At 41.2% G+C, this 22,503-nt stretch overlaps 2 protein-coding genes across 8 annotated transcripts in view; both read right to left on the reverse strand.

The window, feature by feature from the left end:
• Positions 1–421, reverse strand: part of oacyl (O-acyltransferase like) — a 7,766-nt gene extending 7,345 nt beyond the window's left edge. The window contains exon 1 of the mRNA XM_046868257.1: positions 347–421. Coding sequence (XP_046724213.1) covers positions 347–398 — 52 coding nt within the window. The 5' untranslated portion in view covers positions 399–421. The remainder of the gene's footprint in view (positions 1–346) is intronic.
• Positions 422–1,573: 1,152 nt separating this feature from the next.
• Positions 1,574–21,392, reverse strand: znf532 (zinc finger protein 532). 7 transcript variants are annotated; one of them, XM_046868180.1, is made up of 10 exons: positions 16,108–16,364; positions 15,744–15,998; positions 10,753–13,045; positions 10,411–10,592; positions 8,835–9,011; positions 7,382–7,544; positions 6,809–7,123; positions 5,472–5,584; positions 4,661–4,802; positions 1,574–4,234 (listed from the first exon to the last, which is right to left on the reverse strand). In XM_046868180.1, exons 3-10 carry the CDS (start codon positions 13,018–13,020, stop codon positions 3,716–3,718), a joined length of 3,879 nt encoding a protein of 1,292 aa, XP_046724136.1. In that variant the 5' UTR covers positions 13,021–13,045; positions 15,744–15,998; positions 16,108–16,364; the 3' UTR covers positions 1,574–3,715. The 7 variants fall into 7 exon arrangements, with proteins under 7 accessions (XP_046724136.1, XP_046724133.1, XP_046724130.1 ...); XM_046868177.1 differs by having other exon boundaries at positions 15,744–16,002; XM_046868174.1 differs by lacking the exons at positions 15,744–15,998; positions 16,108–16,364 and adding an exon at positions 20,804–21,392.
• Between the last annotated feature and the right edge of the window lie 1,111 nt (positions 21,393–22,503).

Here is a 22,503-nt window from a genome sequence, read left to right on the forward strand (position 1 = left end):
ACATTGCAATAATATCAATTTGCTTAATTATACATACTGTTATTTTTATAATTATACCAACTTTTCCAGCTATATGTAATTCTTCCTGAACTGTTAACACAAAGCTGAAGGCATCAAAGCCAGCTTCATAAAAATCTGCTTTACATGGGTTGGACACCTGATATATTGTGACTTAATACTAAAAAACTTGAATAAATAAATATTAATATATTGTTAGACTGACCAATAAGCACTAATAATGTCTAAAATTCTTCTTTTTAGAAGAAAACCCTCTCACCAGTTCATTTATCATGTAATAACCATCATAAGGACATTATAGCAGGTTATAGATGAGTCGATGACTTACTCAGCACTGCATATTTTTCTGGTTGACTCCTGTTCAATTCTGTAAGAAACATCAGAGCATCCTGAGCACATCTGGTGCTGATGTTGAGTCCACATGCAGTCCACGTGCAGGAGCAGAGGAAGAGGCAGAGGGTTGACAGGACGGTGGTCTTTCTGACCTGCAGCATCTTCACATTCAGGCTGGCTATGATGGAGCACATTTAAATAACAAGGACAGGATATGTGACTACAGAAGGCTGGAGATCTTTCAATTCTGCATGCAAATCGATGTTTCACGGAAACAAAGGTCAGCGATTCGGTTACACCTGTGTTTTCAAGGCATGTTTATGTATTCAGTCTGAAATGAACTCTGACCTGCAATATTATCTGTATATTTAACAAGAAATACTTTCACCAAATTTGGTCAAACACATTAACATCTAGTGGACTTCTATTCCCTTCCACTAGTCAGGAGCTCTTATTTACTACACAACCAAGTCGTCCATGTCACTGTCGTTACCTGATCTGTAACCCTTGTGTGGTACTTCTGAGGCCAAAACTTCCATTTGTGCCAGAGTTGTTACCTGATCTGCATTTCCTCTGCAAATGTTTGAACTAAAACATCTATTTGTTCCATTACAGTCACCTGATCTGCATCCCCTGTGTAACTGTGAAAATCAAACTTTCCATAATATGCCATTGTTGCTACCTGATCTGCATCCCTTGTGTAACTGTTGTAATAAAAATCTTCCATCAGTGTCATTATAGTTGCATGATTCGCATTCTCTGTATAACTGTAATATCCAAAACCTCATTCTGTCATTATTGTTACCCTTTTTGCATCCTCTGTGTAACTGTGACTAAAACTTCCATTTGTGTAATTGTTGTTACCTGATCTGCATTTCTTATATAACTGCTAAAACCAAACTTTCCATCCATGTCATTATTGTTACCCAATCAGCATCCTCTTTATAACTATCATAACCAAATCTTATATAAGTGTCATAATGGTTACCTGATCTGCTCCGTCACTTTTGCATCATTACCGAATCTGCCTCCTTGTTTATCTGTACCTTTTGAAAGTTTTATTGAAAGTTGGACCTTTAATACATCAATTATATCTAAGTATGAAAAACAATAAACATAAATAAAAAATAAAATGATCTTTTAGAAAAATAAATGTAATTCCATCAACCGCTTGACCATGTGAACAATCTGTGCTATCTGTACATGCTTGATGATGCCAGGAGACAGTTTGTATTCCGTATTGTTTATTGACAATAACTATTTATGTGTTTTTTTACACAAACATCGGACGATTCTACAGAACAGCAGCAAGACAGCCTAAGAAACGACCATCGTAAAACATCTCTCATGCACAAACAAACGGCTTCTCACAAATGTTCATTTATCCAAAAAAGTAAAAAAAAAAACTAAACAACAAATAAATACATCCAACCTGTGTCTTGTGTGTGAATCCTGAACAAATGTATCTCAGGAATAAAGGATTTTTTTATTGTTAGTATTTGCTTATACAATATCTCACGTATCTCACCAGCTAACGGCTAACAGCTTGGAAAAAAGCATTCCAGTTTCACGTTTATAGACACGTTCTCCTTGTTGAAAATCGAATTTTGCAAAGCAAATTAAAGGATGAGCAGCTGAGCAAAGAAGAAATGTGTGGAAACAGCAGGGCAGAACAGAAAAAGTACTAAAACATACCATCAATGCAGTGTTTTGCCCTGCGTCTGTATTTCAGAAGGTCCTGATTAAAGCAAACAATAAAAAAATAATACATTAATAAAAAAATAAAGGAAATAAAATCAGAGAAAAAACTCGGAATGGTGAAAAGCTGAAAAAAAAGCAGGGGGGGGGGGGAAACCCCTCAATACGAAATCATCATCTGTATTGTGTTAATAATAAATACAAATCTGAAAGATCTTGAAAATCAACTGGGACCAGAAGAAACAAAGAGAAATGTATTGAAATGTTTTTGGTGTCTGGTTGGTGTCTAGTTGAGGGTATTCAGAGTTGAGTTACGCACACAGTGAGGATTTAATACATAAATATCTTCACACACTGCAGAATTCACACGTCTGATGTAAAAACAGTGGGCGGAGCTTGTTATAAAAATTGTGCCCTTGTGATATGGTCTCTAATGTTAGTTGGGTTAAATTTTCTGATAGTTTTATGTAACCACAACATGCCGTACTGGAATATATGTTCTGGCTGTAAAACATCATCATTTGAGGGCGATATTTGATTGATGTCAGATAAGAAATATTTTCCTGATTTTGAGACCAATCACTACTTTTAGATGAAATTATGAATGAACTGAACGCTTTCTATTAGTGTGGCAAAGAGACGAGTGCTGGTTCTGTTTATCCTTCACACCTTTAGCCTTTTAAATGAACACAAATTGGAGGTTTTAAATTTGTTGAAATAAAATCATCTACATCTCACACACAGACAGAAAGAACATTAATAAAACATGTATTTTGAAAGGAAGAGTGTGGATCCAGTTGAAGATCTCTGTTTTAGATACTCGAGAAAAATCTCGGAGGACAACCTCGGAGGTGTGAACGAGACGTGGATAATTCGCAACTAATGTGAACATCAGATTCAGAAAAAATGTAAGATGCGCAGAATCGAGCTTTTAAAACAGAACTTTACCTGCAATGATGCTTTATTTTACTCATGGACTCTGGATGACAAATCTAGTTGGGCATCGCTCCATACAAAGAGGCTCAACTTGGGCAGTTGGTCTAAATTCTGAAGTCTGAATTGTACAGCAGGAGGTATTCAGGTGACAATCCGAATTTTTTGAGATATTTTCTGAAATGTGAAAATGTTTTTCACGAGGTGACTGATGACACAAGCTTTGCAAATACCGTACACGTCTGTCTACAACGTCCTTTAAGCCAATTCTGAGTTTTCTGAGCTGCAGAAAGAAGGCGACGAGACGGGGTCTAATAGAATAGAAAATAAAACTTCTGCCGTATAAAAGATCTATCAGAACATCCATACAAACATCTATCATAAAGTGTACAAAATGCGTTTCTCGTAGATATTTAAATTACACGTAGTTCCACTTTCAATATATTACATATCCCCCAACACACAAGTGTGCTTATTTATATTTATACATTTCTCATATATATGTGTATTTATAGAGATGGAGGATGTACGTGTGGCGAACCGAGACGCAGAAGCGAGACGCAGAACCGGGTCTCCGTGGTCCGCGTTTGCACATTTCAACAAAAAACAACAACGTGTGCATATTTAAGGCCGTGCTTTTTTCCCTGGAACTTTCCCTGTTTTTTTCTGCATTTCCTCTTAATCTGTCTGGAGGTCGGTTTGGTCTCGAACGCGGTTCTGACGTGGTTCTGTCTCACTTCTCGGCTACGCGCAGTCTCTTGGATTTGATGAAGGCCATGCCGTGAGTGCGCATGTGTGTGTTTAACGCCGGCTCGGTGTCGAACGTTTTTCCGCACACCCTGCACTGCGTATCCGGAACGTTCGGAGCGTTCTCCTGCTGCTCGGCGCTCGGAGGCTCCTTCATCTTGTGCACGATGAAGAGGTGTCGCGCGAGCGAGTGGCGCGACGTGTAGCACAGGCCGCACTCAGTGCACTGGTGCGACGAGCCGTCCGTCTTGTGCGACGGGAGATGCTTCTGGAAAAGCGGCAGCTCGGTGGTGGAGAAGCTGCACACGGCGCACCGTTGAGTCTTTACAACGCTCACCTTCAGCTTCTTCAAGGGCTGAGGGCACGAGGAGGACGTACGCTTCCGGCCAGGTATCCCCTTACGTCGAACCTCTTCCTTTTCTGCTACTTCTTCCACCTCCTCTTCTTCCTCTTCTTCTTCGGCGTCCTCGCCGTCAGAGTTCAGCTTTCGTTTGGGACGCCGTACCTGCTCACACAAACCAGGACATTGTTCAGAGTCCAACAGTTATGGAAAGTTCTGCATATTCAGAGTCGGGTTACGCACATCTTAATTATTAGACTTTTCTTTTGTTTTTAATCTACAGTTTTATTTTTTCAGTTTTAGTTCTTCCCACTGAAGGTGAGGTTACGTGGAGACATAATGAGAGTAATAAAGGCTTTATATAAGTTATATCAATGAATTATATATTTATTATGATTATTATTATTATGATTCTTCTTCTTCTTATTATTATTATAGAAATTAATAATTTAGGCAGAAACACTGTGAATAGAATAATACTGCTCATAATAATAATAATAATAATAATAATAATAATAATAATAATAATAATAATATTAACAGGAAGGTAAAAGGGAAAGGCAGGTTTGTTGTATCTGCTTCTGTAATCACCTGGTCTTTAACAGTGCACTCCTCTGTGCTGCTGGACTCCACCCCCACCTTCCTCTCCACATCTTTAATGCCGTGCATCAGCTGGATGTGTTTCTCCAGCAGCAGCCTCTTGGTAAAAGTGCATTTGGAGTCGGGGCAGTGGCTACGGGAGGAAATCAGCACACAAGCCTCAGTTTATTAAAGAGTATGATTGTTACAGTGTGTTACTACAAAACATCATCATAACTTTCCATCAACATCATCATCATCATCATCATCATCATCGTTGTTGTGTTTTACGACTTGCTTTATCACTTTCTTCCCAAGACTGAATTTAAGACCCCATGATACCCCAAGGCCTCATGATTATAATCTTAGTAATAGCAATTAGTCTCCAAAATCGTCTCAAAGAGAAATGTAACTAAAATAAAATCCGTGAACTAATACATTTCGTCAACGTAAACCTGCAGACTCATTGTGTTGATCTTTTACATCCAGTACAAATCACTGGTTCTGATTTTGGACTTAAAAAAATCCCAAAGGTGTTGAATAGGGTTTAGAGCTCGATAGAGAGAGATCTTCTACTCCAACCCATGGAAAGTAGATCATCATGGAGCTGGCTTTGTGCACAGGAGCATTGTCATGCTGGAACTGAAAAATGGGTCTCCTGGTTCAATTGAAGGGAAAATTTTAACCAAAACGTTCTCTACAATTGTGTGCCAACTTTGCACTAATAGTTTGAGAAAAACAACGTGATTGAAAAAGTCACGTGTCCCAATATTTTTGCCTATTCGGCTTAAATTGATAAATGTACTAATTCGTCGGTACTCACGGACAGGAGTGAACTTTCCGAACACCTTTGTGTTTGATCCGATTGTGTCTGCAGAGACTGTGTGAAGAACTGAACGACTTGTCACACTGTCGACACGGATGTTTCTTCAGTTGCTGCAGAGAGAAAGAAAAGAGAAAAAAGGAAAAGTTTTGTTTAAAACATGGATTACGCTTAAAAGGACAATTGTACAAAACAAAACATGGAAATAATACGTCTGATTAATGTTCACAGTAGGTACGGCTTTAATCGCTTGCCTTTGTATCGTTTATAAAAACACTTGTGAATTTGTTTTTGTGACAACAATAAACCTTCCCCGCTGTTCAGCCCCTCCCCCAGACGACGTCTGCGCTACGACCGCCTCGCCGCGCGTTAAAACTCATCAGCCCCCGCGTCACGACTCGCTTAATCCCGGGGCAAAGTGGGTTATTTCCCTTTAAAGGCCTCATATTATCCTCCTGAACTGTTCATTTAGAAGCCATTATTTCCTCATGGCGTCCACTTGACATCCACGTTCAGCGGGAGGAATCAACGCGAATTGTTGTCACGTGTTTCCTCTTATCACTGTTGATTTTTGATTGCCGCAAATTACACGCGCCGATCCGTTATATAACCGCCCTGACAATCTGTGACATGTTTGAGCTGCACACAATGTGATGTAGAAGTTAAGGAACGTGTGTGTGAAAGTATTCTGCAGAAGATAAATGTGCTAATGGTACGTTTATAGAAGGAGTCTCCAGTGTCAGTGTACTGTAACAATCAGAGGTAAAGATGAAACTTCTCGTACTATTCCTATTAATTATACTAAATAAATCATTATATGGATAAAGGTTTGTGGACACCTGACCATAGATTGATATGTGCTTCTTATTCTGCATTCCGTCTTCATGTCCTGTTATAATAAGCTCCACTGTTCTGGGAAGATGTTCTACTAGATTTTGTGAAGATTTGTGGAGATTCATTCAGCCTCAAGGGTGTTAGTAATGTCAGGTACTGATGGAGGTGAGGTGTGGTGAGGTGAGGTGAGGTGAGTTGAGGTGGGGAGGCCTGGGGTGCAGTCACACTCATTGTTCAGTAGGTTTGGAGCTCTATAGAAGAAGGTCTTCCACTCCATCCCATGGAAAGCATATTGTCATGGAGCTGGCTTTGTGCATTGTCATGGGAACAGGTTTGGGACTTTTAGTTTAAGAAAAAATGTCCTGCTCCTGCATCCAATTTTGAACAGTTTGAAGTGGAAGCAGATATCGCAGGAAAAGTCAGGTGTCCAAATAATTCAGCCACAATAGTGTAGATTATTTTACTGATTATTTAATACGAAATTCCACAGATTTCCTCATTACCTTCCCATGTTCTCTCTTCATATGAGCGATGAAGACTTCTCTTTGTGTGAAGAGACGGTCACACTCCTTACACGTCCACCCAGGACACGAGGACGAGACAGACGACGAGACACCCTTAGTGTGGATGTTGGTCCCGTTAGCGCTTTTCTTCACAGGAGACGACGGCTTCTTGTCCATTTTTTCCTGACTGTTTAGAGGAGACGAGTCTTTGCTGTTGGAGTTGGGGGTCAGGGAGTTGATGGGCTTGCTGCTGAGTGGGAGATGAATGCCGAGGTTCGGGGGACCGTCGATGCTCTTCAGTGTCCCGTGTGTGGACTGTAAAGAAAGAACAGAGGATTAGGACATAGGTTGTAAATGATCTGCAAAATAAGATCTATTAGTAGAGAGGTTGTAGCTCAGTGCTTTAGCATTAGACCTTGGCCTGGAAGGTCATGAGTTTAAATCCCAGCACCAACAATTTACCACTGTGGGCTTCTTCAGCCACCTTCAATGCTAATTTGTAAGTCACTCTGGATAAGTGCACCTGCCAAATGCCATAAATGTTTTTGGTGTCCAGAAAATCTTCATCATCACCTTAATGTGATCCAGCATGAGCTGCTTCTGGGCGTAGTGCATGGAGCAGTCTGGACACTTGAAGACAGACACTTTCTGACTGGAAAGGTGCTGGTCAAAGTGTGTGTATAGAAGAATCTGTTGCGTGAAGACGGTATCACACATGGAGCATTTGTAGATCAACCTACAAAAAAATGTTATGTTATTATGTTAGATTTGTTAATGATTAAACATCATGCCATGCTTTTACAGGAAAATAATCAGCATTATGTGTTGTTTTATTTATTTTTTCATTATTTAATGTTTTAATTATGTTCATTGTTCTGGAATGTCCAAGTTATGCTACAGGAGAAAAGTCAATAAAATGCAAAGGAAAATTGACAGCTGGAGTTTTGATTCTGGAGACTCCTTCCATAAATGTTAGCATCTTATTTCATTTTTATGATACAGCAAAATAATGACGTAAAACCCCATAACTGCTAATTGTAAATAGTAAATTCCTAATATACTACAGCATAAAAATGACTAATTGAGTCCCTGCAGTTAATTATTAATTGTATTATTTTTATGTTTTATGTTTAATATTCTGGGATGTTGGTAAAAAGTTGCCTCTTTACCTCTGATACTGGAGACTCCTTCCATAAATGTTAAATTCTTACTGTCAGTTTAATTTATATTAATCATATTAGTGGAAGTGTAACAAAGAATAAATTTCAGCATTATTAATTATTAAAGACTGTTTTAAATGTTTAATTAAATTAAATGAATTTTATTTCAGTCAGTTCTCGGCTGCAGGACCGGGTTATTATTAGGACGTTAATTCAGCGCTTGGTAATTATATAACAAATAATAATTAAAGTTTCTGTTATTCCTGCACTGTTTGAGAAAACAGTTGCGTACGTGCGAAATGTCGCTTAACAGAAGACTCGTAACGCAACAACAGAACGTTAAACAAAGCTAGCGCTACAGCATGGATACGATGACGTGTGAACAAATACGGTCGGACCGGATATGCTTCAATCACAGTCACATCTGTTATACAGAGGAATATATTAATGGAAGTATTGAAAGACGTTCACTCAGCAGTTACATCGAAAGTCAATACACATTTCACAGGTCTTTAATAAGCCTCGTTCAGTCGAGGTGCGATTACGGTTCCTGACCGTCACGCCGAACCACAAAGGAGCCACCTGCTCTTTTCATTAGCAAGTGCTTGCTGATTACTGTGGAAAAAAATAAACACATCTACAAGACACTGTGGACGATTTGGTTTCTACTCTGTCACTGTTTGGGCAACAGAACATGTCAGTAGGGGTAAAAGAGCCGACTGGTCTCGCTTATTTAAATAAACTTTAAATCTGTGCTCTATTTATTAAAAAATATTAAGTTTTAAGCAAACCTTTTAGTTATAAATCAGCATTTACGTTAATCTTTTTCTGAAAATGAATGCATACACAATAAACCCGTGACTCACTTAGGCTCTCCGATCTTCACCCCCGGATGCTGAGTGTAGGCGTGGGAGTGAGTACCCGGGGCAGATTTGAAGGCCATGGGGCAGATAGGGCATTTGTAGAAGATTTCACAGTGGGAACCCTGGGTGTGTGACTTGAGAGCGGCAACGTCAGCAAAGATCACGCTACAGTGGATGCATCTGAGGATAAACAGAAGAAAGACAAAAGGACTGGACCTTTATGCCTTCAGATAAGTGCTGTGATGTGACTTCATATCAACGAGATGACCGTAACAATGTGAAGCATGAACATGGCTGCCAGGTCTGTAAGAGTTTCAACTCTGATCTTATGCAGAAAAATGAGAAAGGAATAATGGACGTTCTGTTATAGGAAAACAATCAACAATAGGATGAAGTGATGAGAAAATTAATCTTAGATATCCTGATTTTGCTAATAAAACAGAAAGTTCTATTGAAATGATATCATGAAGCTTTACAGATTTTCCTCACACTGTTACAAAGCCCTGACACTGGAGACTCCTTCCATAAATTCTAAATAAACATGCCCATACAGAACAATTGTCCATTTTTAATCCGTTTATGCAAAATGTATGCCAAAATGGTCCTTCTTGAATGAGCTGTTACTATAGCAACGACAACATACAGTATTAGATCTAATGCATCTTTAACAAACAAACCAAGACTCCTTCTGACCAATCAGATTCAAGAACTACGGTAAAAACTATTACCATTATGCAATATTGTAATATTTAAAATCTAATGACCTACAATATATCATACATAGATATTAAATGAATCAGGCATAACTTTATGGCCACCTGCCTAATATTGTGATGGTTCCCTTTTGCTGCTAAAACAGTCGTGACCCATCGATCATCAACAGCATGAACTTTTTTAGTAGTTTGAGCTACAGGACCCTGTCCCGGGTTCACCACTGTTCCTTCTTGGAGGACTTTTGATACTGACCACCGCAGACCAGGAACATCCCAAGCTCGCCCATTTTTTCTGCTTCTAACATCATCTGTGAGGACAAAATGTTCACTGGGTGGAAAATCTGTTAGGCAGCAAGTGAACATTTTGTCCTCAAAGTTGATGTTAGAAGCAGAAAAAATGGGCAAGCGTGAGGAGTTGAGTGAGTTTGACAAATTGTCAGAGAATTTCCAAAACTGCAGCTCTTGTGGGATGTTCCTGGTCTGCAGTGGTCAGTATCTATCAAAAGTGCTCCAAGAAGGAACAGTGGTGAACCTTGGGCAGGGTTCATGCTGTTATGCCTGATCAGTTTATATATATAAATATTTACCATGTATGATGAAGGAATAAAAGAATACACTCAAGAATGAATAAACTCAATTCGAAACCAAACAAAAAAAAGATCTACCTCCAGCATATAGAAACATCAGACCTGCCAACGCTATGGCAGATGGTGGTGGTCAAAAGTTAAACACTTGCTCACTACTTCTACCTCTTTACAGTGATCGAATGTACAACAAGAGAAAAAAAAAAGCTTTTGTGACCAGACAACAATATGAAGTGATGAAATAATGAAGAAACGGTCACGTGAGCTGATGCAAGGACTGACCGGTAGCCCACTCGACGTGTGTAGTGCAGGCAGTTCTTGGTGACATGGGATTGGAAATGGACAGATCGACAGATGGCGCCACACTCTGGGCAGATGTACGGAGACTTGTGCTGATGGATTCGCTGATGGGAGGCAAAGCTGCACTGGTTTGGCAGCAGCATTTGGCAAATGGTGCAGGTTTTCTGCAGCAGAAGGGAAATAAAATTCTTGTAATGAACATAAGTGCTATGCATAGAGATTACGTTGTTGTGTTGTGTATCATACAGAATTGCATGCACTTTTACTTCTGGCTGAATTTGATAGAAAATCTTTAAGGATCACATAATAGCGGATCTAACGTACTTGCGAACTCGACTCGGCAGCCTGTTGATAGTGCATGGCCAGACATGACTCGTCTTGAAACACCTCGTTACACTCCAAGCACTTCAGGTTCGATCGACACACTCGCGAAGTGTCTTCGTCTAGGGGCATGGCAGCAACTACAGGAGCCGAAGAAGGTGCAGAGATCACTGTGGTTTCAGTTTTGCCCTGATTTCCTGCAGAAGAACCGTGCCCTGTTGTTGAAATGGGGGCACTGGAGGTCACAGATGGAGTCAAGATCATCTGATCAGCAGGGATAGGCTTTAAGATAAGATGGGAACATTGCATGACCACACCTTTGTCTTTATGTCCTCTGGCATGGGATAGGAGGCTGCACTTGTTGTAGAAGACCAAGTTCTTGGAGCAGTGGTTGCATGTGACCTCAATACGAACACTTCTTCTGTCATAATGCTGAGTTAGACTTTTCTCAAGAGCAAAGGAGTCACCACATTCAAGGCATTTATAACCACGGGATGGTAATGAAATACATGCTGCGGAAGGAGGGCAAAGATTAGGAACATACACCGGCACAGGGTTGATGCTGCTCAGGACCTTGTTGAAGGCCTCGACCACTGAACTCTGGGAACTGGCCAGAACTTGCACACGTGACACTTTCTTAGAAGGTTGGCTGGCCATCATGGCTTGCTTCATGGGTTGCTGAGGTTTAGACAGAACCTGGTGGAAGTCGGAGGCTGAAGCAGGTTGGGGAAGGAGGTTCAGGTTGGTAAGATGAACAGTCTTTGGCACAAGTTTGGTGTTGGCAAGGCTGGAAGCAGGTACCACAACGGTTTGTTGCTGAATAGCATTGGCAGCTTTGAGAATGGCACTGCTGGCACTTTGAACAGATGCAGCAGGTATAACTGTGGCTTTTACGGTTGTATTGTTTGCCAGTTTCAAGTTGATTACCTGGGAGCCAGCGGTTTTTACTGCGGACACTGGTAGAAAGGCAGTCGCGACAGGCTTGATAGTCATTTGCTTTGTGACTTCGATGGTTGAACCTCCGGAAGTCGCCACCACTGTGGTAGGGAGTGCTGTTCGAGTAGTAGAGGACAAAACAGAATTTGATGAAGGAGAAGACAGGAATGAGGATACTACGATAGATCCTGAGTCAAATCCCTTCTTTAGACCTTCAGAATCAAACTCCGGCAGAACCCTAGTAACAGTCCTCTTAATCTGACCTGAAGATGTCTTAATGGTTTTAATGCGCACTTTAGGAATGACAGGGGTGGATCCGGCAGACGATGATGGAGACCCTTTGCTGCTGTTCTCACTGGTAACACTACAGGGACTCTCAGGTTGTTTGGAAAGCATTTTCTTGGCAAGCTCTAGGGCTGACTCTTGCTCTGGGATCTTTTCTGTCATCTTTGGACTCTCCTTCGCCTCTTTTGGAGAATCCTGGTTATTGATAGTGTGTTCTGCAGCTGTCAAGTCTATGCTGGTCTTTTTTGCACTAAGGGCAGCAATAGCAGCAATGCAGGATGATAGCTTGGCAGAAGATTTAGCCTTAGCTTGAGACAGGTTGGTCATACTCAACCCAACAGCTGGTTCTCTTGCTTCTTTTCCATCTTGGCCTTGTACCTCTTTGAGATGGTCTTCTGTTTTTCTTAGTTTTGGAGGATTGTAGGCATTTGGATTTCCTAAAGTGCCATTGGTATTGGTGTTTCCAGCTCTTAAATGGTTGTAATTGCCATTAGTTCCCATCTTAGTTGGACCATTGGCTGAAAGGTTAGAGGAAAGCTCCTCTTGCTTCGAGCTAAGTCCTGTAAGCGGATTTGGTCTGAAAGAAGGTAAATTGTTTTGCCTGTCCAAAGGGTCATCGACTTCAATCTTGTCATCATCATCAAACTCATCAGCACTGGAAATAGGACTGAACTGGTTATACCTAGAACCAGTCACTTCGGTTCCACGATTTCCACTTTTTTGAAGCTTGTTGCCATCTTTGCTAAACCTGTTGTTAGGCGACATGGTCATGAATCCGTTGTGCATTCCATTTCCGACTGAAGAATGGATATCTTTGTCTGAAAGTGAGTGTTCATTGGCATCAATGTTACGAACATTCTTTACTATAACGCTTACTCCAACATCTGCCGTCGAGGGAACATGAGAGTCATCATCATGGTGGGCGTTTTGTTTGAGATGCCCCTCGTGGTCATCGTGGCCGGATTCGATCGCGGCCTTGGGGTCGACCATATCAGGAATGTCAAAGGCCGCTAGTAGATCATCAAAGTCTGGGGTTTTCATGTCGCCCATGGTCTTAAGAAAATGAGCTAAAACCCTTTTGAAAAAAAATACAGAACAAAAGTAATGTTAATTTTTTTATACCGGCAAAACAATTAGTCTTTGCCTTAGAAATCACCTTAAATATAAAAATATATATACAAACATTTAGCCACCAAATTTATTTTGATGGAAAACTGAATTATGCAGAACTACAGATATTTTACTGCTATTAAAAGGGTTTTATATACTGGAAAAAATACATCAATCACAATGCAATCATGACACCATCTACATTAGCTTTGGGCGTTTGATGTATTGCTTTCATTATAACACTGTTGAATTCTGGATCGTGAATGGTCAGAAGGTGGTAATTAATTTCCTTATTATATGAATCGTTTCTATAGTAACAGCTTGTTGACAGAGAGTCCATTTTATGCACGCATTAAAAAAATAAACTAATAGTTCTGTAAGGAGACGTTTATTGAATATTCATGAATGGAAGACTCGGCCCGTGCAGCCACCCCGATACCGTGATACCGTGATACCGTGACACAAACATAAAAGCTGCAAATGTGTAATTTTCCCTTCTTCATCATGGCTGTTTAAGTTACCAGGCCCTATCTGGAAACTGTGATGAGAAGGAGTCTCGAATGTCAGCGCTTTATAACACTCAGAGGTAAATGCTGTTCAACTTGTATGTTTCCCACCATCTTGAGGATGGAGAAGTTCGCACGTCATAGTTTCTTCTTAATTAAATTCAAATAACTTGGTTGTTACCTTCAGGAAATAAAGAGACGCATGTAATCTTTATAGCTTCTATCATTAAAGTGAGAACAGGAACTAATTTGTTTCGTGGATGTTCCATAACTTTGTACATAAATATTAATAGATTGTTGGAAAAACTCTCAGTGGAATAAAGCTGTTGCTATTTAAAAATCTTTGGGTGGTAAACGGTTCATCATACCACCCTGTTGTATTTTCTTATCACGGAATTTGTTTTCTTGCCTATTAAAACCAATAATCTGGTGTCTTTTATTGATGGACTATAAATAAAGATGGAACTGGATTGTTTTAAATTTATCGTGAGAGTACAGAAGCAGATTTGTCCAAACAGCCCCCAAAAGCCGTGCTGTGAAACAGTAAAGTTCATGGTATGGAGAATCCATGAAGATGAGGATAGGCTAGTGAGTATAGCCACCAGCGCTAATCCTACTGCTTCTGCCTGGATTGTAATGTGTGATCTGACTGCAGCCTGTCCTCCATTACTGTTATTAACATCTGCACGTTCTGCACAGGCAGGGCCAAAATGGCCTTCTCCCTCCTCCTACTCCTCCTTCACCTTCTCCTTTTCCTTCTCCTCCACCTTCTCCTTCTCCTCCATGCAGACTTTCATCCACACTCGAAAACAAGTTACAGAAACTGCCAAAATGGACGTTAGAATGGGGAAAGGAAAGGCTTACAACAAGGCCTCGAATTTGGTCCAGCAAGCAAAGCTAGCAGAAAAATCACATAAAGCAACAAAACCTGATACACTGATACACTGATATACACACACACACACACACACACACACACACACACACACACACACACAGTAGTAGTGAAAGCATGCAAATGAAGCACTCCTCACCCTCGCTTCCGACCATTTTTACTGCAAAACAACCTCCTTTCATCCTTCTTTCCTTCCTTCCTCCCCCTCAAACACACCACTCTCTCACCCTCTGCCACCACTAAACACCTCCCTCCCTCCTTCCTTCATTCTTTTCTTCCTCTCTCGCTCTCTCTCCACTGAAAAAATCCCACTTTCCCTCGCAGCGCTCATGGGTCACGTTACGCCTGACACACAGCGAGCGGCTCGGGCCGTGCCACCACGCCGATACCGTGACACCGTCATACTGTGACCCGAACCGAAAAGCTGCAAAGCTGCAGTGTGACTTTTCCCTTCTCCATCGCGCCTGCTTCACTATCAGGCCCTATCTGGACCACGCAGGAGAAGCCTGTGATGAGAAGGAGAAGCATGTAAAACCCTGACGTGACCCTGCTAACGTGCACCAGAGCTCCTTTTGCTCCCTTTTTTTTTCTTTTCCTTGCGATCTGCCCTGTAGCACAGTGGCTGCATTGTTCCTCATCTGCCTCAAACCAGTTTCAACCGGTTCTGGTCCCCTCACATTATGTGTGTGCTGCAGTGCAGCCTCGCAGGACGGACACACACACACACACACACACACACACACACACACACACACACACACACACACGTTTCCATCAGAACTGGAACATTCCTGTCAAGATAGTCATGTTAGGTCAGATTTTTTTTATTTCAGATGTCATGAAAACCTGGAGATTGGATGATCCCGGTGTGACCTGTAGACAGGGTTACTCACAATTGCTTGCAAAATAAACGATGAAATACAGGCAAAAGCGAGTAAAAGTCATCCCTGACGTCATCTACGTTAAACACGGGTAGAGTTTTCATGGCCCGAGACCTCAAGCGCTCCTCTGAAGAAAGGACTAGGCCTGAAAAAGAGACGTGAACGCTCGTGGAAAGTGAACATGCACACACCAGGCTCGGGGATGGAGGGATGGATGGATGGCGTTAAGATGGAAATGGAAGCCGGAGAAAAAAAAAAAAACAAGCATCGTGCGCTCTCTCTCTTTCTCTCTCTCTTTCTGTGTCTCCCTGTGTGTTTCCTGAGAAATAAAAAAAAAAGCAGATGAAGCAGGAGTAGGAAACAGTAAACACGGCTCGGTACCTGGCCTCGTTTTTGATTCTTGCCTCTCCGTTCCTACCCCCATTCTGCAGCACCGGTTTTGCTCTTCCATTTTCCTGCTCTACCTCCCCCCCTCACTCACTCACTCTCTCCGGTTCATGCTCCTCTCCCTTTATCCCATGTCCCTGCTTCCTCTCTTTCCTCTTGTCTTCTCCAGGAGTAAAAAAGAGATTGAAAGAAAAAAATTGTCAGCTGTCTTGTCCTTTAGTCCTGGGCAACCCAAGCATCATGTCTTCTCTAACTGAGGGAGAGAGAAACAAAAGGCCATAAACACACACACACACACACACACACACACACACACACACACACACACCAGTGCAAACATGCACAAACCGGTGCCTACCCTAAATCTCTTTGCTCCCACGTCTACTGGGAATCGTCTGTGATCCCATGATCCATGCAAATGCAGCATCCCGATCCATCCAGGCCTCATTCTGTTTCTGTATGTGTGTACCTCTGTGTGTGTGTAAGTGTGTGTATGTGTTTGTGTGTGTGTGCGTGTGTGTGTAAGTGTCTGCGATTTATTATTAAAATTTTTTCATTTCTTCTCTTCCTCCTCTCCTGTGGGTCACCCGGTGTCTTCACAGATGCAAAGGAAAAAGGGGGCAGTGTTCGACAGGCAGCTCTGGCCTTTTGTCTACGTGTGTGTGTGTGTGTGTGTGTGTGTGTGTGTGTGTGTGTGTGTGTGTGTGTGTCAGAAGAGACAGTACTGGCTTGCAAATGCAACCAGCTGCAGAAGCCAGAAAGCTAAAGGGGGCGATAGGAGAGGTTAGAAATAAACAAAAAAAAGGACGAAAGGATTAGGAGATGGGATCTCGTGTACCTTCGGAGGAATTTCAAAGGAAAAAAAAAGAACAAAGGCCCGACATCATGGTGGCTGGGAAGCTCTGCAGCAGGGGTGGTGTGTGTCTGAGTGTGTGTGTAATCAGGGCCTGGTCTCGATGTTCAACAAGGTGCTGGATAATAATATATAATCACACGTCAGTCATTGCAGTCAGGGATTTGAGTGTAATGTGAGTCAGAGACCATAACAAAATGTAATAATGACGATGATGACGAATTTAACACCAGAATTGATTCCTGAAATGTTGAAGCAAAAAGTAGAATAATATATTTTCTGTTTTTTTCTTTTTAAACATGAGATTGTGATCATGTACAATCTGATAAAACAAAAGTGACAATTATTAAATGCATATTTCATTTTAAATAAACCACACAGAATAATCTCATGAAACAAGGAGCTGATTGGATACTGGGGTATTTCTTTTTTTACACTTTAAGGCTTAAAGTATGTGCACCCCTGTTTATCACTCATATGTGTTTCTTCCCTTAACGGTTACCACAAAGTCTGAAGCACACAATAGTCTAGAACGTCTCTGTACATCTTCCTTTGAAACTAAGAAGCCAGAACCCTGCTCCAGAATGATGACGCTCTCATGCACATAAAGTGAGAACATGAAAACATGGTTATTTATGTTACGGTTGATGTGGAAAAACCAGAGTGAACACATTTCTGATGAACTGAATCTAGAACCAGGACCTCCTTGACATCCAGACCTCAGAACCTCATCTCAGTAACGCTCGTATTAATCTTAAACTTAAACTAACCTTCACAGCCACGCCCTAAAATTGAAATATATATATATATATATATATATATATATATATATATATATATATATATATATATATATATATATATATATATATATTGATATGCTTTTTTCTAGAAGACGTTGGTGACGCCTGGTCTAAACACAGTTGCTAAATACTTCAGATTTTAAAATGTTCCTTATAACAAATAACCTGAAATTCTGGACCTAACAGAACACACATCATAGCTAATATTTGCACATGAATGCAACCATTCAACAGATGCTGGTCTCTGATTGGCTGGCTGTCATATTTCTACACATGAACAATGATCTCATTTATAAACTGAACTCAGGGTCACAGAGTGGCAGCTTGATGGTGCTGGGATTTGAACTCACCACCTTCTAATCAGAAGTCAGACGTTTTAACCTCAGAGCTTCCTTTTTCCAGGATCAGTTGTGCAATGGTGCTGCTAAAGGAGATCAGGATGGTGCTGACTTGAGCTCAGGATGCTCTGCAGGCAGTCACTGTATAACAGAAGGAACCCCTTTCCTGGATATTGCATGTATTCTATGGCAATGAGCACTAAAACTTTTTTGAACCTTCTAGAGAATTCTGGATCAGTGCTCTAATAAACTGTCCCATTGCTCCAATCTTCAATCATTAAACACGTGAACGAACAAACACAGATCAGTCTGTATCCAGGACACACCACCCGTTCAGAACGCCGTTTGTTTTACTATGTCCATGTTGCAGTATGATGTGCATGGTGGCGTGTGTGATGTCATTGAGCTATTTTTGGTTTGTATCGGATCAGTTCGAGGCATCAGATGACACTCTAATCTCTCAGACAGCAGCTGCGCTGAGGAAGAGCTCTTGCACTATGACCTCTGACCTTACACACTTTGATGACTTTTCAGCGTCTAAGCTTTAACTTCACACACACACACACACACACACTGAGCTATTCAGCTCAAAAACCTCATCATCGACCTGACGGGATGAGAATCATCATCGCGAAGTTAACGCACACTTCCTGAACCTGTGATCACAAATATAAAAAAAGAGCAAAAAGAAAAAAAGTCCGTGCATTTACATCATGAGCTCGAACAAAGTCTCTCAGTTATAAGAATATAAAAAGAATATAAGAATCTCATGAAAAATCACCAAACCTTCTTTTCCCACAGGATGTTCAGGGGAATGTTTATCAACAGATGGGATCCTGAATTCACCATGTCAAACAAATCCTGCCCAAATAGGGATTTCATCAGCTTTAGCTAGCGGCTAAATACATCCATTTCCTTGGGTAGCGATCTGAAAACTTCAAATGATTTCAGATCATTCACTCATCTCACACCAAAACCTCTAGCTTCACGTGATTGAAAATACGTGTTAAAAATTCACATTATACATCGTCTCATTCACACTATACGTCGTCTCATTCACACTACACGTCGTCTCATTCACACTACAGGTTGTCTCATTCACACTACACGTCGTCTCATTCACACTCGTGGGTCATCTCATCCACACTATCGTCGTCTCATTCACACTGCGTCGTCTCATTCACACTACCGTCGTCTCATTCACACTACGTTGTCTCATTCACACTACACGTAGTCTCATTCACACTACACGTTGTCTCATTCACACTACGTGGGTCATCTCATCCACACTATACGTCGTCTCATTCACACTACACGTAGTCTCATTCACACTACACGTTGTCTCATTCACACTACACGTCGTCTCATTCACACTACACGTTGTCTCATTCACACTACACGTCGTCTCATTCACACTACACGTCGTCTCATTCACACTGCGTCGTCTCATTCACACTATCGTCGTCTCATTCACACTACACGTAGTCTCATTCACACTACACGTAGTCTCATTCACACTACACGTCGTCTCAGTCACACTACGTTGGTCATCTCATTCACACTAAACATTGTCTCATTCACACTACGTTGGTCGTCTCATTCACACTACGTTGGTCGTCTCATTCACACTACACGTCGTCTCATTCACACTACACGTCGTCTCATTCACACTACACGTCGTCTCATTTACACTATAGGTCATCTCATTCACACTACACGTCGTCTCATTCACACTACGTGGGTCATCTCATCCACACTATACGTCGTCTCATTCACACTACACGTAGTCTCATTCACACTACACGTCGTCTCATTCACACTACACGTCGTCTCATTCACACTACACGTAGTCTCATTCACACTACACATCGTCTCATTCACACTACACGTAGTCTCATTCACACTACACGTCGTCTCACGTCATCTCATTCACACTACACGTTGTCTCAATCACACTACACGTCGTCTCATTCACACTACACGTCGTCTCAATCACACTACACGTCGTCTCATTCACACTATACGTCGTCTCATTCACACTACACGTAGTCTCATTCACACTACACGTAGTCTCATTCACACTACACGTCGTCTCAGTCACACTACGTTGGTCGTCTCATTCACACTAAACATTGTCTCATTCACACTACGTTGGTCGTCTCATTCACACTACGTTGGTCGTCTCATTCACACTACACGCCGCCTCATTCACACCACGCTGGTCGCTCATTCACACTACACGTCGTCTCATTCACACTACACGTCGTCTCATTCACACTATAGGTCATCTCATTCACACTACACATCGTCTCATTCACACTACACGTCGTCTCATTCACACTACACTTCATCTCATTCACACTACACGTCGTCTCAGTCTTCTCATCCACACGAGTTTTAAAATAAAAATAAAAATGCCGCCTTGGTGTGTTGTAATAATACAATATAATATACAATATACTGTAAGTCTTTCCTACAGTAAACCACCTGAAGTTAATACACAATCTGTGTTATTAGGTTCTGTTCTTTCCACATGCAGTGATTCTGTTAAACTCAGCATAATGAACTGGGACAGGACTGAACTTATATAAGTACACACCAATTAAACCATCATGCAAAAGTAACCCCATCCAAATAGGGCTGAATAGTGGATATGACACATCTGCAGAGGAAAACTCCATAATACATTACATTACATCAACAATACATCAACCCTGGATGGATGTTCTTACAAAGCTGTTTTTGTTTCAGTAAATACACATGAACAGAGCGCAGGCATCTGAGATCCCTCGGCCAATCAAAAGCGAGTTAGTAACCTCTAACCTCTACAGAATAAAGGATTAAACCCATTCACTCACGATCTTAATGTCTAATCTCATTCCAAAACTGAAATGCATATGAAAATGGTTTTTGTGCATGTGTGTGTGAGATATAGCACAAAAACAGTCTATTATGTAATCTCAGGCCGTGTGTAACTTGACAACTTCAGAATGTAAAATCTGATTAAAAAAAAGCAAAAATCAAAATCAAAGAGCAAACAGGAGACAGACCGTGACCTACCTGAGCGCTAGTGTAAAGCAGGGCTTTTTTTTTTGTTCAGATGGGAGAACTCTCTTCTTTAGATAGCAAGCAAAAAAAAAGATAAATGGCTGTGGCAAGAAGGCCAGCCATGATTCCTGCTGCACCATTCATCACCACAGCAGGACTAAATGATGTGCATGGAAGATAAAAAGCAGGGGAAAAAACAATCAGTGCATTTTATGCAACAAAATGCAATCTAGAGAAAACAAACAAAAAAGGCTTTGGTGATGGACACATTTTGCTTTCTCATTGTGAAAGGCATTGAGAGACACTGCAGGAGAGGATGATGCTGCTCCTGATGATGATGATGCTGATGCTGCCCACCCCCAGCATGTCCCAGCAGTCACGTGACTCCCCAAGTGCATCCTATTGATGCGTTTTTCGCGTTAAAAAGATCAAAGAAAACAATTTTCTACTCATGTCACCACACCATCCTCGGAAATCAGGTTTCTTCAGTGCACACCGAATTATTTTATCTGTTCATCCTTCTGTTTTCACTGCGATCTGGAAAATCTTCCAGCAGTCCCAAAGGGGGGTTTACCCACAATCCCTTTCGCTCCGCAGTTCACTAATAATTAGAATAAAACACACAATAATTACAAATAAACTGCGTTTTATTTTTATTTACAGTTTATTTATACCCAGAGATATAAATCCCGCTTCTGAAATCTAATAACTTTGTATTCGTGTTGCATTGAAAACGTTGAAATAAAAGAAAACCCGACTTAAAACGAAATGTTCATATTCTGCGAATAAAACAGTAAATTCATATATTTATTTTGCTTTAATTAATATATATTTATTGTATCTCTTACCCATAAGCCACCGCGCACTCCAGTCCGCAGCTGACCGGAAGCGAGCGACGAACCCGGAAGTACCGCAAACCAATTTGTTTACAAATATCTATTCGTTGGACTGATTTTTTCCCCTGGCGAAATAATCGCTTTATCGGAGTCTTAACAGAATGTTTAAACACCTTAAAGCTGTATTACGCGTCTGATTGTGCATTTTTACTGTTTTTCACCATGTTGAAGATCAGTTCACACACACACCACACTATACTCACTACTGCCTACAGCTTACAGTATACCCTACATGTATAGGGTGTGTTCAATATGACTCCATATACAACATACATACTACTATACATACTACACCTTACACCCTACACCTTACACCCTACACCTTACACCCTACACCATACACCCTCCTCCCTACTCCCTTCTCCCTATTCCCCACACCCTAGACTCTATTTATACACCCTTCTTACACACCCTACACCATACTCCATACTCCTTACACCCTACACCATACTCCTTACACCATACTCCATACTCCCTACACCATACTCCCTACACCCTACACCATACTCCCTACACCCTACACCATACTCCCTACACCATACACCCTACACCTTACACCCTACTCCATACTCCCTACTCCATACTCCCTACACCTACACCATACTCCTACACCCTACACCATACTCCCTACACCCTACACCATACACCCTACACCTTACACCCTAAACCTTACACCCTACTCCATACTCCCTACACCATACACCCTCCTCCCTTCTCCCTATTCCCCACACCCTAGACTCTATTTATACACCCTACACCATACTCTATACTCCTTACACCCTACTCCATACTCCCTACACCCTACACCATACTCCC

Source organism: Silurus meridionalis, chromosome 15 (assembly GCF_014805685.1).
Source record: "Silurus meridionalis isolate SWU-2019-XX chromosome 15, ASM1480568v1, whole genome shotgun sequence".
In the NCBI taxonomy this organism is placed as follows: Eukaryota; Metazoa; Chordata; class Actinopteri; order Siluriformes; family Siluridae; genus Silurus; species Silurus meridionalis.

Excerpts from the sequence above, each read along its gene's own strand:
- znf532 (XM_046868174.1), bottom strand. The coding sequence starts at position 20,931 with ATGGTGCAGCAGGAATCATGGCTGGCCTTCTTGCCACAGCCATTTATC. Across the intron at positions 9,012-10,410 it reads ACACGTCGAGTGGGCTACCG|ATGCATCCACTGTAGCGTGA; the intron begins GTCAGTCCTTGC and ends GTTTATCCTCAG. Across the intron at positions 7,124-7,381 it reads TCATGCTGGATCACATTAAG|TCCACACACGGGACACTGAA; the intron begins GTGATGATGAAG and ends CTTTCTTTACAG.